The sequence below is a fragment of the Panthera tigris genome, chromosome B4 (assembly GCF_018350195.1).
Source record: "Panthera tigris isolate Pti1 chromosome B4, P.tigris_Pti1_mat1.1, whole genome shotgun sequence".
Classification (NCBI taxonomy): Eukaryota; Metazoa; Chordata; class Mammalia; order Carnivora; family Felidae; genus Panthera; species Panthera tigris.
The window spans coordinates 95,496,135-95,520,042 of NC_056666.1; the positions used below are offsets into that span (position 1 = coordinate 95,496,135).

The following is a 23,908-nucleotide window of genomic DNA, read 5'->3' on the forward strand; positions in this document are numbered from 1 at the left end:
ATTTTTTTTTTTTTTTTTTTTTTTTTTTTTTAGTTAGCAAAATTTTTGATATTGTTTGTAAGATAATGTTAAAATGTAAAAACAGTGAACTTAAGAATTAAGAAAGGACATTATATGATTGCAGAAGTCTCTTTTTATGGAACACATGTTAGCATCCTATGCTATTAATATTCCAAGGAACACAGTTTAGGAGATACAAATCTAGAATGATTTTTGAAAGGGGAGAATTCATTGTGAACAGAGACCCAATCACCAGCTTAACTTTTTTTCCACAAAAAGATTGTCAGGAAATTAGTAATATAAGGTTCTGTTTGTATTTTATCAAAACAAATAATTTATTGGTTCCAAGTAAAAGAGTTTGCATTGATTGGGGCTTTTGATGGTCATGAATCAAGTGTGCTTGAATTTCTAGTTATAACCAGGACTTTCTCATGCTGAGAATAGTAATGAAATGTAGTCAGTCTTAAACTAATAATCGACTATAATTCACACTAGAAATGTAATTGCAAAGGTAACCTTAGTTTATGAATTGCTAATTAATATTTTCCTGCCTGTGGGAGGACATTAGCTTGTTTCCCGGTCTCACATCTTTGTCTACCTGGCTCAGAGTGGGGAACTTATGTATGCTTTTAAAAGACTTACGCCCAGCTCTAGTTCTTTCTGAAGATGGATGACATTAAAAATGACCATTTTAGTATCTCTACAGAAAGCTTGCAATAAGCCCCAGGCTTATTTATTCCATGCGGAGTCTTTGAACTAGTTCAGCTGTTTGGATCATTTGATACAAAGCTGACAAAAAGCTGGAAGGAATGCACTTTTATACATTCTTAATTGAGATGTTTGGGCAGATGATCAGTGTGTGTATTATTTCTAAGAGTAACTTAATTAAAAGTTAATAGTATCTATTCCAACTCATTACTTTCACTTTTATGTCTTCTGTGCATATAGAAAAATTGTAGAACCTACAAGGTGCTACATTTCTTCAGCTAGCCCCATAGAAGCTTAACTTTTCCAGTGTTTTCCCTTCGTGTTTTTTTTGCCTGGGTGCTCTAAGACCACACTTCCTTCTGACTATCTCTCTTCTGAGAACTTTGATATCAGAGCTAAGGCTATTTTCTCTGTTTGTGTATGTTTCACTTATGATATTGCCATTATGAGGTGCCTTGCCAGCTATGGTGAGAACACCACGGTTATTTGGAATGAAAAAAGTGAGCTGTACATTGCCCACTATGGTTAGAAACAAATCCATTTGTAACCCAGAATAGTTGTGTATTTTTGCAACTCAAATCTTTCTTCGTCATTTAAAATTGTATCCTAGGGGCTTCAGAGAGCCATCTTGTAACTGCAGACGAGGGAAAAAAAGCTCAACAACCTACTTTAGATATTTGGAGACTCGTAAAAATAGAGCTGCTTTGGTAGCTATTCATTCTGTGCTGCGAGTGAGCTCTGCGCCCTCTTAATTTTATTCATGCAGGAGCACCCCAGGCCTGCCGCTGGAGTCCCTCAGCACTTGATGAAGCTTCTTTTGGGGTGTCTGGTGGGCAGTATGCCGTGTGGTGTGATGTGCTGGAAGGGCCTAAACCCGAAGCTGGTCCGGTGGGGCTTGAGTGCCAGCTTTCTTCACTTTCCCCAGCTTGCCTGAGATATGATTGACATATGTTGTGGCAGTTTAAGGTGGACAGTGCACTGATTTGATATATTCATATACTGTGGTCTGATCAGTTAGCTAATACCTGCGACGTGTCACAGAATCACCATTTCTTTTTTGTGAAGATATAGTCTCTTAGTGACTTTCAAGTATAAAACACAGTATTATTAACTCTAATCATCATGCTGGACATTAAGATCCCCAGAAGTTATTCATCTTATAACTGGCCGTTTGTACCCTTTGACAAATACCTCCCCATATCCCTCACTCCCTAGTTCCTGGTAACCACCAATCTAGTCTCTGTTCCTAAGAGTTTGGCTTTTCTATATTCCACATATAAGTGAGATCGTACAGTATTTGTCTTTCTATGTCTGACTTATTTCACTTAGCATAATGCCCTCCGGGTCCATCCATTTTGTTGCAAATGGCAGAATTTCCTTTTTCCTCAGGGCTGCATTGAATGAATACCACATCTCTATGCATTCGTCCGTTGATGGACACTTACATTGTTTCTGTATCTTGGCTATTTTGGATAATAATACAGTAAACATGGGAGTGTAGATATCTTTTTAATATTCTGTTTGCATTCCTTTTGAATATATATTCAGAAGTGGGATTGCTAAATCATATGGCAGCTCTATTTTTAACTTTTTGAGGAAGTTTTCCATACTATTTTCCATAGTGGCTACACCAATTTACATTCCTTCTAACAGGGCAAAAGTGTTCCCTTGTCTTCACATCCTTGCCAGCATTTGTTATCTCTTCTCTTTTTTATATGAGTACCAGCTTTGTTACTTCCTAAACTTGTATTCTGAGACAAATCACATTACCATTTTGGGCCTCAAATGTCTTCTTTAAAACTGGGAGATTTTCCTCCCACCTGATGCTGAACGAGGAGCAAATGAAAGGAAATACTTCCGTGATGTGTGGCTTGTCATTATCTACCTCATACTCAGGTATGGTAGTACTCGATCTCACCATTACCCAACAAATCCTAACTGCAGCCAAGGTTCTATATTATTGATTTAATAATTTTAGAGTCATTTAAAGACCCTAAATCATCTAGCTCTTCATCTAGAGATAACTTTTTCCTGTGATTCAAAAGCCCTGACATTGAGCCCTTCTTACTTTTTTTCTCAAAGTAAGCTAGTGTGCATTCATCAAGCACGGAAGATTTCTGCAGTCATTTTCATTTCCATAAAGATGTACAAGAGAAGGAGTTTTCTGGTTTAACTACAATGGAGTAGGCTCTCAAAATCTTAGACTTGTATTAACAGAAATGTCTATGGTATAATTCCATTTCTAGCAAAAGCAGGGAGAAGATGGTTGGAATTTTTTTTTTTTTTTTATGAGCTAGAATAGCAGAGGTAATATTATATCAAACTATAGAAATTTAATTACCCCATTCCACAAATGTAGTTTTCAAATAAAGGAGTCAAAAGGATTTTCAAAGCTATTCTTCTGAACTGTGATATAAAAACCCAGAACACATTTAGTAGATGTAAAATGTATTGCTGTACATTATGAGCCACCACGATGAATGGAAGCACAATCAGAAACACGACACGAGACTGAACACACGGTGATTAAACATCTCTTTGCTCCCCTCTTAGAAATGTTGTAATTTGCTTAGAGTTTTATATGCTTGTCACTGTAAGGATGGGCATTTCTGGAATATTTCTGATGAGTGGACTTCATATTGGGAAGAGGTTTCCCAGAAAATGGAAATGCTGTCATTTGAGGACTTAAATCCACACTGGATGTAAGTAAGAAATGCTGGGAGGGTGGGGAGGAATAAATCACCCAGGGGCCTCATCATTTTTCAGGGTCTGCTGGTCTGTCCTTTATAGTGTCCATAAACAACCATTCTCTCTGAAAGGAAGGGAGGGTGGATGCAGGGTGACTTGGGGACTCTGTTATTGAAAAGTCTTTACCAAAACTCTTTGTTTCTCCTCCTTGTTACACAACTGACATATAGTCATTGTAGAAAATTTTTTAAAAAAATGGATAAGTAAGGAAAATAATATAAAGATCATTTGTAATATCAGACCAGTGATAACCACCATTAACATTTAGTATAAAGCCTTCTTGTTTTTCCAAAGTCATTTTGGCATGTCAAGTAAGAGCTTGGTAAAGGGAGTCTTGGCTTTGGAAAAGGAGCAATGAGGTGTTCACCCATTTATCAAACACTTGTGCTGTCAGGAGAGACTGTATCTTTTACATCTACACAAGAAAGAATAAATTGGAATTGCTCTGGAGATACAGGGCTTATGACTTTTCACTCAGGTACACTGCAAAGTGGTCCAGTGAACATCATATGTAGCTAATGAGTTTCGTTTGCTTTTCCTTTTTCTTTCATTTTGGAGAAAAAAGTTAGCAGATGCCACTTTTTTTTTTTTAAATTAAAAATTGGTTTCCGTACATATTTTAATTTTCTATTTTCTAATTTTGCATTAGCTTGTCGTTATTGGTGAGTACTACTTTTATCTAATCGATATCCACCCCTCCTATTGTTCTCTTTCTGGGTAAAGTCATAAGTATCCTTCCCCATAGCACTTGATCTGATTCTTTATTAAAAAAATTTTTTATTTTAGGGGCGCCTGGGTGGCTCAGTCGGTTAAGCGTCCGACTTTGGCTCAGGTCATGATCTCACAGTTTGTGAGTTCAAGCCCCGCATCGGGCTCTGTGCTGACAGCTCAGAGCCTGGAGCCTGTTTCAGATTCTGTGTCTCCCTCTCTCTCTCTGACCCTCCCCCACTCATGCTCTGTCTCTCTCTGTCTCAAAAATAAATAAACGTTAAAAAAAAATTAAAAAAAATTTTTTTATTTTAATGTTTATTTATTTTTGAGAGAGAGAGAGACAGTGCACGAGTGGGGGAGGGGCAGAGAGAGAGGGTGACACAGAATCTGAAGCAGGCTCCAGGCTCTGAGCTGTCAGCACAGAGCCCAATGTGGGGCTCGAACCCACAAGCTGAGAGATCATGACCTGAACTGCAGTCAGATGCTTAACTGACCGAGCCACCCAGGCGCCCCTCTTCATCTTTAAAATGAGAATAATGATAATATCATTGAGTCTTGCAGAGCTATTGTGGACTAATGAGATAATGCATTGTAAACCTGCTTAGTACAGTGCTAAGTGTTTGATAAAAGCTAGCTAGTGTATTTGACGTGACTGTACTCTTAGCTGTCAAGGTGGCCACATCAGTAAGACTCAAGGGCAGGGAAGGCCCCTGTGTGACCTTGGGTAATTTTCTTTCAACAATTCAGTTTTCCCTTCTGAAATGCAGACTATGCAGTTTATGTTACAAAGGGGTTTTAGACAGAGATAGCATGCTACTTTGCAATGTGAAGTGTTTTAACCATAAATAATAAAGGTATGGCCTCCCCTAAAAGATGTCAAGCTTCTCCCTGGAGATGGAGGAGACCTCCCCAGAGTTAATAGCACACCTCCCCTGAGTGAACACAGAGAGAGGCAAGTTGCAGGAAACAGCTTTGGAAAACAATGAATAAATATTGTTTGTGCTGGTGAGAGCGCATGAAATATGAATTCCTGACTAAACTTTGCAAGCAGATTAGGAGTGATGCTGTTCATTGATACATGCAGCTCTCCCTTAATAACTAAAGAAAGCAATAAATTTGGGGTTTCACATCTCGGCTGCTCTTCCTCCTTATGAGTTCAAGTTTCTGAGAATTCAAGCCAGGTGTGTGGAGTTTGGCTGTAAGCTGGCTGCATTAACATAAGAGTATGCAAAGAAGCTATTGGAAGAGTTCCAAAAGATGTTGTTTGCTCCAGTTTTGATGCATTTTGGATGTGTCTGTTTGTACACAGGGGTCCTATGTTGGTGTCTAACTAGCAAGGTTTAAAAGTTCTCTGTAGTAACACATGGGGAGATACCGTAAATTGGCATACTTTAGAAACATTTAGATGTTCAGTGCTCACAAAAACGTTTTTGGGGCTGTTCACCCTTTCCTCTCTTAACACTAATGAAGAAGACTTAGCTCTTCAAGATAAAAACCAAAGCTATAATTGGTGAGAAAAGGGGCATTGGATTCTGCTTCCTTGTGAGGGTGTTTTATCAAAGGCGTGAACTTGCTGTGTCCCTACTAAATATCTTCTCCACAACTCTGATAGAATCAATTGTGGCCCACTCATTTATTTATTGGTAAACATTTACTGAACATCTTTTATATGTTCAGGCAGTGGGAATTCAACTGTGAAGCTGGTAGACAGGATCCTGCTTCTTGGGGACTATTTCTAGTGAGGGGTACACATAAGTGAATAGGGATTTAAATATAACTTGGTAAATGCAAAGTTAGGGAAAGGAGGGCACTTAGGTCAGGTTCAGGATGATCAGAGGTGATTTTGATGAGGTGGGGAGACTTTTCCCAGCAGTCAGATTGTTAATTTTTTATTTGCTGTTACATATGCTTACTGATAGAATAGGTGTTAATACTTTAGGAAACTTTTGCATCTCAATAGATTGTTTGCATATCAGAAAGCTCCTTTGATTGAGTTTCAGGAACTGTTGACCTGTAATTAAGCTCATAATCACCTATGCAGAAGGTAATTTCTCTGTAGAAATGACTCTGTAGAATCAGAGGCCTGAGATGGGATGAGTCAGCCATGAAGATATCTGTGATCTTAATCGCCTCAGAACAGAGGACCTTCATCTGAGTTACAGCTCTTGCTGTAATTGCTTGAGCATTTGATGTGTGCTTCTTCATTTGGGTCCCATGATGGCACTTCAAGGTAGGTGAGACTCATATTATCATCCCCTAACAAAGTCTCCGGTGTCCACAGAGTGCTGATTACACAATTGGTGCTCAATAGAAATTTGGTGAGGAAAGGAATCCCCATTATATAGATGAATACAGGGAGATTCAGACAAGTGAAATGACTTGTCCAAGACCATACAGTAAAATAGTGGCAGGGACTGAACTATTAGATTTTCTCGGTCCTAATCTAGTACACCAGACCATTTCTCAGGAGTTTAGGATGTCAGAGCAAAGAGTGACGAGGTGAAGCAGGAGAGATATGCACTCAGTGTCCTGGAAGCAAATTATTGTCACAGATGCAGGATTCAGGCTAATGTCTGAACCTGGGGGAGGTTTCAGGCTAATGTCTGAACCTGGGGGAGGTGGAGTTATACACACACACACATATACACACATATACATACATACATATGTGTGTGTATGTGTGTATGTGTATACACATACACACATACACATCTTACACCTTGCTTAAATTAAAAAAAAAAAGTGCATTAACACATGAACATCCAGATTCCTAGCTTCTCTTAAAAAGACCAGTGTCTCTGGGAGTCAGACTGCCTTTACCTAAGGAGACAACTGGCCAGAGTTTAGTTATTGTTCTGTTAGAAGGGGTCCATGATCCTGAATGGAGAAGACATATTTCATCTTCAGTCTCCTGCCTATCCCCCCTTTATTGTTCAGGGGAATCTGCTGATTAGAGGAAGGGAGAGAGAACTGAGGGATTGGTGCTCTAGGCTTGATATGTTTTATTTCCTAGCCAAAATTTATTGTGGTCCCAGGTCTCCTGAGCCGGGCTAATTGCAGCGCTCTTTCCCACTTGCAAGACTCAGAAGACGTGGCTTCCTTTAATGACTGGTTTCTAGTGCGTGCTCCTCTCTGGCTCCTGATGGACCTGTGCTGTGTTACTTGGCTGATCCTGGGGACACAAAGGAATAAAGGCACTTAGGCCAGTGCAAGCTGTGGAAGGATGGCTGCGGGCAAGCTAGACAGACCCCTGTATTTCTTGGCACACGCCAAGCCCAGCTATTAAGAATATGACGTGAGCATCAATTCTAGGGACCTGTAGCGTTCAGTCGCAGAGAAGAGGGGGCAAACAGTGTGATACAGTGCAGACATCATAGATTTTGGGGGTTAGGCATAACCAATTCCAATCCAGCTCTATCACCCCTACACTTGCCCAAGTTACTGAGCCTAAGTCTCAGTTTCCCCAGCTGTAAAATGGGAGGATTTAGCACTGGCATATAGTAATAATTCAATAAATGTTAGCGATTCATTTTATTTATTTTATGGATAACTTAAGACTCAGAGAGGCTAAACAACTTTCCTAAGGTCAGGTAAATGGCAGAGCCTACCCTTGAACCCCGATCTTACACTCCAAAGTCAAAGTGCTATCCTATTATATTACTGTTGCAGTGCCTGCCTCTTAGAGGTGTTGTGAGCATGATGTAAAGTGCTTAGCACTGTAGTAGAGAGTAGGTTTCAGTAAGGCAGTGGTTATTAGTAGAGGTAGGGGAGCTCAATTGAGCTGAAATGCTATCTGGAGGTTCAATTACCTATAGACCCTCATTGTGACAGGGACCCCAGTTCACAGGTAAATCTTCTCAGCCCCATTTACACATATAGATGGTTAGTGTCGACTCTGAGTGTGAGAGATGATGATGGTAGGGCTGATGGTTAGTGACTAGAAAAGAAACATGAATTCATTAATAAAAACTTAAGATAGAAGACTGCTTGGTGTAATGGAGTGGTAAGAATGGCTTTCCCCACTAAACATACCTTTCTCATCAGTTTTCAGGTGTATAATTGTCTCCAGGATTCTTGGTCTTGCCTGGAAAGAAATAGGTGAGCAAGTGCAAGCTCTTTAACCCTAATGTCTGGGAGGGTGTTGCTTTTAGTAATGCAGGGATAAAAATAAAACGACCCTCTAAAGGCAGTGGTGACTGCCCACAGCTTACTTGGGAGTCAGTAAAAACCTCATTTTTCATACTAGCCTCTGAGAGCTGACCTTTAAAATCACCACATCTGGGGAGAATGTGTGATTTGATGCAGAACATTTTAGGACATGCCAAAGGATGAATGGCTGAGAATGTGCTCATCAGTTTTCTTCTCCTTCAAGGAGCTCAGAATTGCTTAGGTTATAAAAGTCAGTTCTTGGGCACTTCAAACCTACAGCATTTGCTTAAGTAGGTCTTCTGTGCAAAGTAGATTAAGCACATATATAAATGGGATGCTGATCCACCTACCTGCAATGAAATGGGGTGTGTGTGTGTGTGTGTGTGTGTCCTCAGGGTGAAGTTTAACCATTTCAAGGTAGCTAGTTACATAATAAGTCAGTAAAGGGTTGTTTGGAAAAAGATGAAATTGCTTTAGAAAGAGAACCAAACAATGTGAATTGCTTTGTTATGAAGATGCTTTATCGAGACTCTTGTACTACATCTAGGGTCCAATGAGTAATACTACTGAACATAAAACCAGCTTTTGATTTGTGAAACTCAAAATAGCTGTAGATCCAGAGGGCTTCATTAAAAAGAAGCCTATTTGTATGCATAATACCTTTGAAAGAGCCAGAGAATTTTGTGGAAAACAGCATTGGATGGGTGGTCATCTCACAAAATCATCTTCAGGAGAAAATAGCATCTGTTGGATCTCATGTGTCATCATCTGCTCAGTGAAGGTCTGGGCAGTGATGCCAACAGAAATTCCTTGTGGTTGCTAATTCTGAGCAGTCTGGGCCGTGAGGCACTTCAGGGTCTGGATCTATCACACTTAAACTCCTTCACACCCTGACAATGCACAGTTAGCATTTTTCCCTGGCTAGTCTCCAGTTGCCTACAAGTTTCAGACCTGGCAAACTGAAAAACTCTCCCCCCAACATTTTTGATGAGGATCCAGAGGTCAGAATCAGTGGACCTTCAGAGTTACTGCTTGTGATGAAATAGGCCAGGGGCCACTGAACCACAAGACTACTGAACTTCTGCAGGAAGTAACTGCCAATCAATCTTTGAAGGCCTGACAGTAGGGTGGCTCCTCCCTCCCTCAATGGCTTGGAGGACCATTGGCTGTTGTTGAAGAGATGTCAAGGGACAGATCTATTTCTGAAGCTGTAGGTGAAAACTGATTGGATTTCTACTGTAGGAGGGTTTTCATCTTTACAGAAAAGTCTATAATATTGGAATATTTGCTGAAGGTAGTAGTTATTGATCTGGAAGACTGGCATTGATCTGTTGCTTGGCCCACTGGAAAACTCTCCTTGCTTTCCCCTTTCCTCCCTCCTTCAGTATTTGCTGAGCACCTGCTGCATGTCAGCTGGGTGCTGGAGACCAGATATTAAACAACAAGAACAACCCAAACAAGTCAGACCCTGTCAGAGTTACCTGAAATTAGGGAGCTCAGAGCCTGGTGGAGACGACAGACAAGACTGGCAATATCCACATGGATCCAGAAGTGCTCTACCAGGAGAGAGGAGAGAGCCACCTTAAGCTGGCAAACCAGTAGGAATTGGCAAAGGAGCTGGACAAGGACAAGGGCATTCCATGCAGAGGGAAGGTCATATGCAAAGGCCTAGATGGGAAGCTGAAGAGAGCATGGCAGTCTGCACAGTTGCCAATAGTTCCCTGAGGAGTGGACGATGGGGAGGCAGAGGGTTGAGAGATAAGGCAGGGACTAGGACACGGAGGGTCTTTTCTGCCATACAGAGAAGTGTGGGCCTTCACTTTAGGGCAGTGGGATGGTGAAGGTCTGTAATTGGGCCAGCACATGGCCATTGTGACCTGGAGCCTAGCCCTGGGGATGGAGTGTCTTAGAGTGAATTTTGTCAGGGTTTCAGGGGTGGGCAAACTGCTTGGGTGGCTCTCCTGCTGACTGCAAGCTGATCACTACTGTTAGTTCATCATAGTTCTTTTTTCTATTTCTTCCTTTTTTAATAATAAAAAAAATAGCTAGGCATGTGGGTGACTCAATTGGTTGAGCGTCTGACTTCAGCTCAGGTCATGATCTCATGATTCTTGAGTTTGAGCCCCGTATCGTTCTCTGTGCTGACAGCTCAGAGCCTGGAGCCTGCTTCGGAGTCTGTGTCTCCCTCTCTCTCTGCCCCTCCCCGCACTCATGCTCTGCCTCACTGTCTCAAAGATGGATAATAAAACATTAAAAAAATTTTTTTGGGGGGCGCCTGGGTGGCTCAGTCGGTTAAACGTCCGACTTCGGCTCAGGTCATGATCTCACGGTTTGTGAGTTCGAGCCCCGCGTCGGGCTCTGTGCTGACAGCTCAGAGCTTGGAGCCTGCTTCACATTCTGCGACTCCCTCTCTCTCTGCCCCTTCCCTGCTCATGCTCTGTCACTCTCTGTCTCAAAAATAAATAAACACTAAAAAAAAATTTTTTTTAATAAAAATAAAAAAATTTTTTTAAAAAGATTAAAAAATACCATTAAATCCTGACATAAAAACTAGTAAATGTTAAATGACAAGTCAGGTGGCCTTTCTTTGAAAATGCTCACAGATAAGCTGGAGGAGGGACAGTAAAACTGAAATGGCCAGAGGGCTCTGAAACAAAATCATCCATTTGTTCTTGGAAGCAACCAAAAAAATATAGGAAGCAATAGTTAAGAGACACACAGAAAAATCCCAACCAAAGCAGTGCTGCTGAAAATCACCTATGTCAATGTATTCTTCAATAAAAGTTGTTTTCTGCTGACGCTTTTTTTCCCCCTACGGATGTTCCTCTTATATTTGATGATCAATTTTCCACAAGGTTTGCTGTAATGTTTCCTCAGAGCTTAGGTTTTTACATTTTAATTCATTCGATGGCCATTCTTAACCTAAGACAATATATGCTGTTTCCACAATTCAGGATCATCGTCTTCTAGCTGACAAGACATTACTCAAATCCCAACCCTCCTCTTTTTCTCTACTTGTTTTTGTCTGTCTTGGTTTGACGCGAATGGCTGGCAAAAGCGGTGGTCTCTACCGGTTGAAGTGGAGCCTGTGATCTGGTACATTCGATCATTTGACTTACCTCTACCTTCCTTTGATGCTCATTTGGGGTTCCCAGAAGTCACCCTCCTCATGCAGGCCCCTGAAGTTACTCTTTCCACTTACGTCCCCTCTTCCCATTAATCCTTCTTCTAAGGGCCCATTAATCCTTAAAAGCCTAACACAAACTTCATATTCTTTGTGTTCGAGACAGATAAGCACACTGCAATTTTAAGACAGAGTGTTTGTGGGAAGATAAAAACTGTAGTTTATTATTATTATTTTTGTATTAATCTTGTCTCCCCAGTCATATTTAACAATTCTCTTTAAAAATTTTTGAATGTTTATTTATTTATTTTTGAGAGAGGTGGTGGGCCGGGTGGGGGGGGGGGCAGTGGAGAGAATCCCAAGCAGGCTTCATGCTGCCAGCTCAGTGCCTGATGTGAGGGGTGAACTGTGATATCATGATTTGAGCCAAAATCAAAAGTCGGATGCTCAATCAACTGAGCCACCCAGGCACTCCCACATTCCACATGTCTTGAGCATAGAGACCACATCTTTACCTATTTTTGTAATCTCAGCTGGAGTTCAGCACTATGCAATTTAGTAAATATAAATTGATAAAATGTGTTTTGATTAAGTTGCGACTTGGCAAGAGCTATACCGATTTTCGTTTAGAGGCTCATGCTGAAATATGAGTGTAGAAATCTAGGTGTAGCTACCATCACATGAGGCATTTGGACACTAGTACTTGGAATCTATACAGAGACCGGCCCCTGAATGTGTGAACACATGAGCAGCAGCTTCGTTTTGCCAGTGGAGGCTTTCAGATGTGGTGTGAGTGGCCTGTGGTTACACAACATCTGTAGCCCCAAGACTGCAGGAGACCAATGGATCTGGCTCTAAGTTTCTCACATTTCTTACACTCTTATTGTATCCAAGGCTAGCTTGGGCCAAAATAACAAAGCATGCAAAACCCCCTTTTCTGCTGTCTCTTGAAATCGGGTCCCTGAGAACTTCCCCCATCAGGAACCCTTGCTCTGGAGACAAAGCATTGGGGTAGTCACTGCATCCTGGTGTGGTGTGGCTTTATGTGCTACTCTTGGGAGTACTTGTAGATCAAATGGTCAAAGGAACAATAACAAAAATTGATGTCTGGTGATTGGGGGACATTTCAGGGGCATGAGACTCTTCCAGGGCTTAAACAGTACAGTCCCCATTTTTACTTTTTATTTCTGATGGTGATTTGTTTGCCTTAACATTTCTATCCAAAAGCTTCCTGCAAATCAGGAAACAACAGATGCTGGAGAGGATGTGGAGAAACGGGAACCTTCTTGCACTGTTGGTGGGAATGCAAACTGGTGCAGCCGCTCTGGAAAACAGTGTGGAGTTTCCTCAAAAAATTAAAAGCAGAACTACCCTATGACCCAGCAATAGCACTGCTAGGAATCTACCCAAAGGATATAGGAGTGCTGATGCATAAGGGCATATGTACCCCAATATTTATAGCAGCACTTTCAATAATAGCCAAATTATGGAAAGACCCTAGATGACCATCAACTGATGAATGGATAAAGATGTGGTTTATATGTACAATGGAATACTATTTGACAATGAGAAAGAATGAAATCTGGCCACTTGTAGCAACGTGGATGGAACTGGAGGGTATTATGCTAAGTGAAATAAGCCAGTCAGAGAAAGACAGATACCATATGTTTTCATTCATATGTGGATCTTGAGAAACTTAACAGAAGACCATGGGGTAGGGGAAGGGGAAGAAATTACAGAGAGGGAGGGAGGCAAACCATAGGAGACTCTTAAATACTGAGAACAAACTGAGGGTTAATGGCGGGTGGGGGAGAGGGGAAAGTGGGTGATGGGCACTGAGGAGGGCACTTGTTGGGATGAGCACTGGGTGTTGTATGGAAGCCAATATGACAATAAATTATATTAAGAAAAACCTTCCTGGTTAGCTATCAAAGCTCACTCCTGTTCCAGTCCTATTGTCATTTGCAATTTAATGGAGATTAAGGGAATTTGGGCCAAAGGAGAGAAGATACCTGCTGCTTGTAAACTGAAATGATGTAGCTAAAATTCAAACCCCAGTAGCTGGGGATGGGCAGTAGAGGGGTGAGTGGGAGGGGATCTGGGACAGTTCCACCTTTCAACAATTCTTCGAGTATATATTCTGACATGCTACTTGTTCGAACTAGGATGGAAAGATGTTAGAGAAAACGCTGTGAAAGCAGGGCCGTGAGACACAGAGCCCCTTTTAAGTTTTTCTTTTATTTTTTTGCACTTATCAAAGTACAGACTCTGATGTTAGAACATCTTTGAGTAGCATTCTTCCTTTGCCCATTTGATATGATCTAGGCACCAAATAGAACAGATGCTTGTAGCACTTGTAGTGGGGAACTGTGTTCTGGGGGTCCCAGTTTTACAAGCATGGGGTCTTATTTGCTAGATTATGAGGAAGTAGTGGTGGGAGGGTGTGGAGGTTGGAACCTGGATGGGGCTTGGGCAGCGTGGTGGTGGCAGGGACTTGGGGAGTGTGGGGTTATAGCTATATACCCATTCTGGAAGGATTTCATTATTTCAGCAACAGGAACTGACTGATAGTGGCCCTACATTTGTAAGTGAACTTATTGATGAAGAAAGAACACTGGATTTGAAGTTATGACATGAGCTTGACTCCTAGCTCTGCCTGCTATGAGTTGTAGAATCTGGGAAAGTCACTTTATTATTGAGTCTCCGTCTTCCCATCTATAAAATGGAAATGTGTAGTAATGACTGCTCTATATCCAGTTAGTGGTAAGATAGCAAGTCTGTAGTCAGGTGACATCCCTGAGAATATCTATCTTTCTTTCTTTCTTTCTTTCTTTCTTTCTTTCTTTCTTTCTTTCTTTCTTTCTTTCCTTCTTTCTTTCTCTCTCTTTTTTTATTTCTTTTTTTTTTTAATTTTTTTTAACGTTTATTTATTTTTGAGACAGAGAGAGACAGAGCATGAATGGGGGAGGGTCACAGAGAGAGGGAGACACAGAATCCGAAACAGGCTCCAGGCTCTGAGCTGTCAGCACAGAGCCCGACGCGGGGCTCAAACTCACGGACCGCGAGATCATGACCTGAGCCAAAGTCGGACGCTTAACCGACTGAGCCACCCAGGCGCCCCTTTTTTTATTTCTTTAAAAAAAAATTTTTTTAACATTTATTCATTTCTGAGAGACAGTGTGAGTGGGGGAGGGGCAGAGAGAGAAGGAGACACAGAATCCGAAGCAGGTTCCAGGCTCCAAGACGTCAGTGCGGAGTCCGACTCGGGCTGGAACTCACGGACTGCGAGATCATGATCTGAGCCAAAGTTGGCCACTTAACCGACTGAGCCACCCTGGTGCCCCGAGAATACTTTTTTATTTTTATTTTATTTAAAAAAAAAAATTTTTTTTTACGTTTATTTTTGAGACAGAGAGAGACAGAGCATGAACGGGGGAGGGTCAGAGAGAGGGAGACACAGAATCTGAAACAGGCTCCAGGCTCTGAGCAGTCAGCACAGAGCCCGACGTGGGGCTCGAACCCACGGACAGTGAGATCGTGACCTGAGCCGAAGTCGGACGCTTAGCCGACTGAGCCGCCCAGGCGCCCCGAGAATACTTTTTTAAACTGGGGCATCTTCCGGCTGATTTTCCCTTTTATCTTGATGTTCTAACATCATTGTTGAATTGTTTAGCGATAACCTCAGGTGTGGAGGTGTTTAGATTTGTATGCTCAAGTATGAAATTTTATATTTCTGTGTTTTTGAGTTGTTAGGTCTGAATTTTTTATGTCTTTTTCATCCCCCTCTTAGGTTAGGGTATGGGCTTCAAGCTACATGAGTAAACTTTAGACCATGTACAAGATAACGATAAGTGAAATCTCAGTGAGGACCTGAGACTCTTTTATATGTAAAGTAAATCAAATTTAACATATACCTTTTTGTTACATTTAGCACATCTCAGGACTTTTCTAAACTGTCTTTGCTAGCCTCTTTCTTTGTGCCCATGTCCTGGAAGTGTGGATAGTGGAATTCTAGATGTGGAATGCTGTATGTGACTAGTTTAAAATATATACTACCTGTGTGTAAAGATCAAATATGTCGTGGAGGTGGCAGAGAGAACATTCCGCTTACTCCTCCCTTCAGTCAATTATTAAGTGATATGTGTAAGCCACCTTCCTGGAGAAAGTGAAAGACACCCAGGCTTCTTCCTGGATGTTTGTGTGTACCCTTTAATGCAATTTAAGAATATAGAAGGACTCTCAGAAAGAGGTTATATAGTTATTTCAAGGCATCCAGGGAGTAGGAGGAAGAGGGAGGCAAAAGGACCCTTTAAAAGGGAAATTGGAAGAGTAAATTTCTTTTCCATCACAAGTTCTTTGAAAAAAGTTGTATTTCTCTTTAACTGGAGTGTGTGCCTTAGCCAAAGCTTCAGGTACCTAACACCAAACAGAACAAAGATGTTGCACCGTGTTTTCATAAGTCACCAGGGGGACCAGTGTATATTTTGTTGGTTTGTTGAGTGTCTGTGGCCTTGGTTCCCTCAAGCTCGCCCTGCAGCCCATTTGGCTGACCAGAACGGTTGCGAGGGTGGTGTACTACCAGTAGTGATCTGAAGATGGCAGCATTGGGCGACCTATCTCCTTTTCCTAAGCACACACCCCGCCTGGCACATCCAGGAGCTGCCTTCCACGGCAGTGTTTGCATTTCAGCTTGTCACTCAGACTTTTTTCTGCTTAATGACTGTATGTATGTAAATGATTCTGCTTTTCTTCTGTGGAAGAAGTCTGATCTATCATTCCTGTTTTGGTTTTTCAGTTAATGATTATATGTAATTATATTCAAATAAAATATTTATAAATAATTACATATAATTAGTGGTATGTAAAATGTGGAATTCATGAACATCAGCTCTGATGAAAGGTACCCTTTAATTTGGGAGGTGATTGTCTTCGTTTTATTTGTTTCTGTTTAAAAGACATCAGTGGCCAAGAACCTGCAGTCCTCTTTTACAGGTGTTCTTATGATGTTCAGGGTGTTTTGTTTTTTGTTTTTTTTGGCTAATAGGTAGGATATTTGTTTGGTAGATCTCTAGGGAATATATTATAGATCCACATCTGGAGAGAGTACTGTGGAGAACAAATTATGTTTTCTTAAAATTTTGGGAAGCAATTAGTTACCCTTGAGTTCTGAAAGGTCTCCAGGGGTCATCCAGTTCAACTCTAAGCAGGCTTTGCATTTAAAACCAGACAGAAGAAATGTGCAGCTGTCCCCCTTCCCTGTCAGTGATCATGCCCGGGGCACTCTGTCTTGTGAGATCTCCACGGGTATTGAAAACAGAAAGAGAAAAATTGTCCTGAGCAAGTCCATAATTCAAATTTTGCCATCACCTGAAGTTCTGGTGCATTTTACCATTTTCTTTTTATCTGTTAGCCACACATGGAGCTGCAAATGGAAAATGGTCTTAAAGTAAAAAAAAATCCAATTTTCTGGAGAGAAAAGGCTGTAGAAGTAGCATAGAGGCTTTCCTTGGTTGGGGACAGCAGGAAACCAAGGGAAAAGGTAGATAGCGAATGAGCAGATGGAGCTACGTAAGGTCAGAGTTTCTGGAAGGACTCCCAGACGAGGTATGGGGCCAGGGAGCATTCTGAGCGATGGGAAGGAGGATGCACAGTGACTCTTTCCTTTGAGCTTGCCCTGATTCTAAGAGCACATGGACCAAAGGACACACTGGTAGATTTAGCTTTGAACCTTTAGTTGAGTTGATGCAGACCTTTTAATTCCTGCCTTAGAATAGGATGGGATGCCAAATCTATGTGAAGACCTTGTGAATGGCACACCAGATTTTCTCAGCACCCCCTCCCACCCCCCACCCCCAGCCTGTTTTGATTTAGGTCATTTTGTATGCACTGATATAGCATAAGAAAATTAAAAATGCTCTTAACAGACTGACCTAAATGCTCCTATAGCTGGCTCCATATGTGTATGTTGGAGGCTTTTGAACATGACATCTCTCTCTCTCTCTCTCTCTCTCTCTCTCTCTCTCTCTCTCTTTTACACACTCTTCTGTATTCAATACTAAGGCTCCAAGGATTTTACATCATGTGCTATAAACGCAGTACAAATTAGAGAAATCAGCCAAAGACACACTAAGAAGATACCATGAGATTCTAGTTTTCCACTTTTAGACTTTAATTTCTCCATTTTTGGTTGTAAGGGGGAATCATGCATCTATTAATCTTTTACCTAAAAACTTTAAAATGTGACTTGTCGAGCTCTTTGAAATTTGGAGCTCTAGATCTCTTAAATGTGACCATCTAGACTGGTCCTGGGTAAATCACTTTATCTCCTTAAACTTGAGTTTTCCTTTGGGTGAAACAACGCTGAACCTGCAGGACTCTTATTCTACAACTGTACAATCACTTCTCTTCATTGTGCCCAGGATTGTACGAAATCTTTTGGAGGACAGACTTGAGGGCTGTCTTTTAGCATTTGATCAGATCTCTTATTTTGGCTCTTCTCCTGAGGTCTCTGTGATACTGACTTCTCCCAATCCCCTGCCCCTGCTGGCTCAAGTCGTATTCTAAGTCACCCACCTCCCTTGCTCTTTGGCTGCCTCTGCCTCCTAACTGGTCTCTCTGCTTCCACCCCTGCCCCGCTGACAGTCTGTTCTTTACCCAGCACCAGCACGATCTTTTGAGACTAGATTAGAACATGTCTAGCTCTTGCCTGAAATCCCTCCAATGACTTCCCACCGCCCTTGGAAATACAAATCCGTTCCTGCCTTTGCACCTACTTCCTCTGCTGGGAGTGCTCTTTCCCTAAGATCTTTGCACAAAAGGCTGCTTTTCAAGTGGGTTGCAGCTTAAATATCACTCCCTCAGAGAGGCCTTCCCTGGCCACTTCATCTAAAATAGCCATCTCTTCTGCTTAATACCTGACACATTACATGGATTTATTACATATATAGCATATTCTGCCTGGAATTATCCTGTCTATCGATTTTTGTTGTTAAATCTCATCCTGGCAACAAATAGGCTTCACGGGATCAGGGACTTTGTTGCCTTGTTCATTGCATATCCTTAGCAACTAAAGCAGATTCTGGAATATAACAGGTGTTCAAGGAGTGTTTGTAGAATGGATGAATGAATGAGTGAATGAATGAAAGAATGAATGTCATGGGCAGAAGAACTACATGCCAGAGAGGTTATAGTCATATAGCTAAATAGAAACAGGGCCAAGACTAGAACTCAGGTCCCTTCATGTGTTTCTTTCTTCCAGGTCATGCGGCCATACAGCAAGCCTGACTTAGAGATAATTCTCTCATTCGTTATTTACTCACTACATATTTATTGAGCTCTTATGTTTCAGACACTATTCTGTATCAGTGGTTCTCAAGCAGAAGTGATGTTGGTCCCTTGGGAACATTCTTCAATGTCTAGAGATGTTTTTAGCTGTTACAAGTGGGGTGGGTGTGCTAGTGACATCTAGTCTGTAGAGGTCAGGAATGTTATCGTCTATATGTTGTATAATGCACAGGATAGCCTCCCACAACAAAGAATTAGCCGGCCTGAAGTGTCAACAGTGCTGCAATTGGGACCCTGTTCCAGATGAGCAGATACTTACTCTCATGGAGTTTATAGTTCAGAGTGGGGAGACAGATGACAGTGTATATCATACATAAAGAAATTAAAGGCCATGTCAAAAAGGTGGTATGATGGGAAAGAAAGTAAGTCAGAACAGAGTGAGAAGGAGGGCTGGTGGGCATTGTGGGTGATGAGGGGAGGAAGGACTACAATTTTACCCTTTTGGGGAGGTGAATCAGGGAAGGAAGTTTTGCCTTGGGAGGTTTAGCTCCACGACTTCCAATGACCAGTGCTTTGGGTTCAGCCCATTGAACTTCACAGGTCATCCTCACGTTTAAAAAACACAAAACCCTTCTGAACAAAGGGACATCTTAACTTCCAAATGAAAATAGAGCACGCTGTTGTGGGCTAGAAATAATTATTATTTTCCACCCCTTTTCAGGGGTGTTTAAATTCTCTTTCTCAACACTGTCAGTGCTCTATCATCACGAATGCAGGGCAGTGTTAATTTGATGCAATGTGTATTGCTCATTGTCAACTTCTCACTTTTCTCCCAGAGCAAAAATAGTGTGATTTCAGCTTCTTTCAAGAGCATCAAGAGATTTTTTGGTTGCTCAGAGGTTTCTGTCTGTCTAGGCTGGTTTCTTTTTTTTTTTTAATTTTTTTTTAACGTTTTATTTATTTTTGAGACAGGGAGAGACAGAGCATGAACAGGGGAGGGTCAGAGAGAGGGAGACACAGAATCTGAAACAGGCTCCAGGCTCTGAGCTGTCAGCACAGAGCCCGACGCGGGGCTCGAACTCATGGACCGTGAGATCATGACCTGAGCGGAAGTCGGCCGCTTAACCAACTGAGCCACCCAGGCGCCCCAGGCTGGTTTCTTAAACTCAACAGAAACAACTGTAGATTTTAATGTCTTGGGAAAGCTGTAGTAGTTGATGCTGGTAAAATTCAGGTCAGTGAAATGGTTCTTACTATATATGTTTTTATATATGTGTATATACACACATACATGTATCTACACACACATACATGTGTCTATGTGTAGCATACGTAGATATAGACTTAAGATCTCACTGAAAAAGTCAGCCTAAAATTGTGGTTTTGGTAGGCGTGTACTTGCTCTTTTGGTCTTGCTCTTGTTTTTGTACCACAGTTCTTTACCAAACATTGGCACCTAGTAGGTACTCCACAAATGTTTGTTGAATGAATAAACAAACTGCAAAAATCAGTTTGAGATTACTGGATTCCAAGTTATTTTTCTACGTTTGCATGAACTTATTTATGTCAACTGAAACACAACGTGGCAAATACAGAAGCATATTCTTACGCTGGTATGACTGTGGCATAATCATTCATTTCTAAATCTGTAGTTTTTTTTTTTAATTTTTAAAATTATTGCCAAGGATATGAGTTGACTTATGGGGTTTCTGAATCCACCAAGCACAAGACTCTTAGTAATTAATACATTTTCTGTATACCTTTCACCTAGGGAGGGATTATTAATCAAGAGAATACATTTCAACAAGCATCTTGATTCAAAGGTATTTACATTGACAGTATTGAAGATATTATGCCCAGTGCACCTTTTTATTTTGGGTGCCATTTATTCTATAGAAGAACTGTGTTGACTAGTTCACTGGATGTGTGTCCATGGTTTTTTTTTTTTTCCCTCATTTTTTTTCTTTCAGTGCTATTTCTTCACAATTGAGTTTGGCCTTTGCAAGCAAGAAGGGCAACTACGGGCATATGGAGCAGGACTACTTTCCTCCATTGGAGAATTGAAGGTATGAAGCTGTGAATGAAAATATCCTTCCTGAGCAAACTGGTTCAAGGTCATGGAAAATATTGATTTGTTTGTCTGAGCAGTTCTACTCATAGGTACGTCATAAATATTTGATACAGGGGATGTGGCACCTCAGATGTGGGTGCTGACCTAACTTTTTGCACTTCTGAAAATGGGTCATGCCTTTCTAGGTGTGTGGTGTGGCTCAGATGTACGAGCAGCCATGTGCACAGATCAACGGGAATGGCAAACGTATGCTCGAGTGTTGAGTAACATACGACTGGCCTAAATTTAGTACTGAAAAGTGGGCAGCAAGTTAGCAGTGATCGCTTCATTGAAATTTCCTTATAAGGATAGCTTGGCTATTCTCATTTCTGTTATCCCCATGGCTCCCATGGACTCCCTAGAATTTCCTTTCCAAGGGGAATTTGAGATTATGTTAGCTTCTGTGAAATTAATGTGTATTAAAACGTTTGTGGACATATACAATTTGGGGGAAAAAAGCTGAAATATACCTATGTTCAGAGAGGTAGCTAATATGTGTAGTGATGCTTAGGGAATGCTATTTTTTTGCCTTAAAATATAGTAAAATGGTCATTTATTCAGAAATGTTCGGGACTGGATCATCTGATCATTTAAATCTTTTGGTTACTTAAGAAGTGCTGTCTATACCACTGGGGGACAGCAAGGTTTGATGAATTTAGAATGCAGTGTGATGTATAATCTGGAAGTGGTACTGAAAATAATTTAATCTTTCTTTGATTATCCAGAGTAAGATTGGGATTATCGACTATTTTAGGGTTTTTATTTGGGGTATTGATTATCCCTAGAGTCGAGTAATGATTATTGGAACGTCTTGGTTGTTTATATTCTTGAAAGATATAATTTTCCTGTACTTTTATTAAGTCTGTTTGCTTTATGGTGCCATTTATTCATTAATTCATTCCTCAAACATTTGATTGAACACCTACTATGTACCATGTACTGTGCCAGTCTCTAGGGAAATAAATAATGAAGGAGGAGGAGGAGGAGCAGGAGAAAGAGAAGGAGAAAGTAGAAAGAAGAAAGAAAGAAGAAGCAGAAAACAGCTACCTCAGACACTTAAATAGACCTAATTAGTATTGTAGGTGCTTTAAACATATTAACCCACTTAATTCTCATAACAATCCAATGAGGTAAACAGTGTTATTATCACATATGAGAAAACTGAGCCATAAAGACATTAAGGAACTTCCCCGAGGTGACACAGCTAATAAGTGTTGGAGCTGGACCCACGTCCAGTGGACTAGGCTCCAGGATTCCAGCCAGTAACCAGTAGGCTGTCCCACCTGGGATCCCTGTTATCAGAGAATTTACTTTCTAGTGCAAGGGGGTAAGCAGCCAATCTGCTAATGCAAACTGTGACCAGTGTGCCTGGCACTTACTAGGCGGTGCCTGGGAAGGCTCCTGATGAGGGCCTTGCTGCCCAAGCGGATTCTTGAGGAGTGGAAAGGATGAATAAGGGGAGGATGAGATGCAGGAAATAGTCCGGACAGCATTGTGTGCTCTCATCAAATCCTGGCCCATTTAGGAAGCTGCCTGAGGCTCTGCATGGCTGGAGTAGTTGATAACATTTAACATGACAAAAGCCTGATGTAATGTGGTAATTTATTTTTTTTAAATGAAATCCTCAGCCACAAAAAAAGCATTTCAGTGCCATGACCAAAGCCCACAGCAATAGCATGATGTCATATCCCTGTAAGACCCATGCCTTCTGTGGAGTGCTTCTTGATTTCCATGAGAAAAGAATTAGAAAACGATGTGGCTCTTGAGCTACATCTATTTACATTCTCCTCAGAAAGTTTATAAGTGATGCCAGACACAAAAGAAACAAATCTCTCTCATTGCCCCAACTTTCGACAGGGCCCTCTAATCAGGTTAATGGGGCATGTGTAGGCGGCATTGGGGTGAATCTGTTGTTTTTGTTGCTTTTGGTGTGGACGGAAAAGTCTAGAAATGGAAATCAGCCAGGATGTGTATACCGAAGGGCATTGTCTGCCGTGAATCTGGTTCTGGTCCATCACCTCTGGTCATTAGCATTCTTCCATTCTCAAATTTCTACACTCCACCATCCCAGTGATTGCTACTTTGGACCATTCTTACAATTCAGAAATTCTTTCTCCGAGAAGTATCTTCTGATTGTTCACAGAGAATACATAACACAGGATGCTTTCCATATCCCCACCCCTCCCCTCATCTCTGCCCCACTCTGTGCGAATGTCCGGAACCCTCACACAGCTTCTGAGTACTTCTGGCTAACTGTCGTTTGTGGGGACAGATGATAGTCCTGAACCCGGGGAGGGCGGGGGATCACTTTATTGATAGCATCGCAATAATTCCTGTGTCAAACGCATTTATGATTTTGAATGCAGTTACCTTTTGCGGTAAAGTCTTTCTTGTTGTTTTAAACTGCAGCCCAAATGTAGGTCCCAGCTAAGTTGTCGGAGGTTTGGGTGCAGTCTTTGTCACTTTTACATAAATATTCGTCTTCTCTCCTTGAACAAAATACATTTTAAAATTTGTTTTGTAAAAGGCTAAAATTTCTTGGGTGTAGATGTTGCATTACAGCGCCGGTCAAGGACTCCCAAGTGGTGTATCTCTAGCTCAGAGGATATCTTTCATTTTTGCCTCTTATTTTTTCGATGATTACAATGCTTATTTTTTGACAGCCTTTGAAGACAGAAACAAAATAAATAAGGAAAAGCTTGTAAAAGCTGTATGTGAGAACCACAAAGACTTCTTTTTTAACCTCATCAATGGTTGTTCCCTCTCTTACTTGTTCTGTGATGTACTTTCAGGAATTCCAAAAGTGTGTCTGGGTAGGGTTTTCCATATCTTCCTCACTCTGGGTGGCAGTTAATAAGGAGATAAATCATCTGGAAATCTGACTTTAATTTAATTTAATTTAATTTTTTTAAATTTACATCTAAGTTAGCATATAGTGCAACAATGATTTCAGGAGTAGATTCCTTAGTGCCCCTTACCCATTTAGCCCATCCCCCCTCCCACAACCCCTCCAGTAACCCTCTGTGTGTTCTCCATATTTATGAGTCTCTTATGTTTTGTCCCCCTCCCTGGTT

At 41.2% G+C, this 23,908-nt stretch overlaps 1 protein-coding gene across 2 annotated transcripts in view; it reads left to right on the forward strand.

The window, feature by feature from the left end:
• The window catches only part of TPH2 (tryptophan hydroxylase 2), a 105,507-nt gene that overhangs the window by 74,940 nt on the left and 6,659 nt on the right, over positions 1-23,908 (forward strand). For both annotated transcript variants that reach the window (XM_015537566.2, XM_007082253.3), the window contains exon 9: positions 20,695-20,790. In XM_015537566.2, the coding sequence (XP_015393052.1) occupies positions 20,695-20,790 (96 nt within the window). The remainder of the gene's footprint in view (positions 1-20,694; positions 20,791-23,908) is intronic.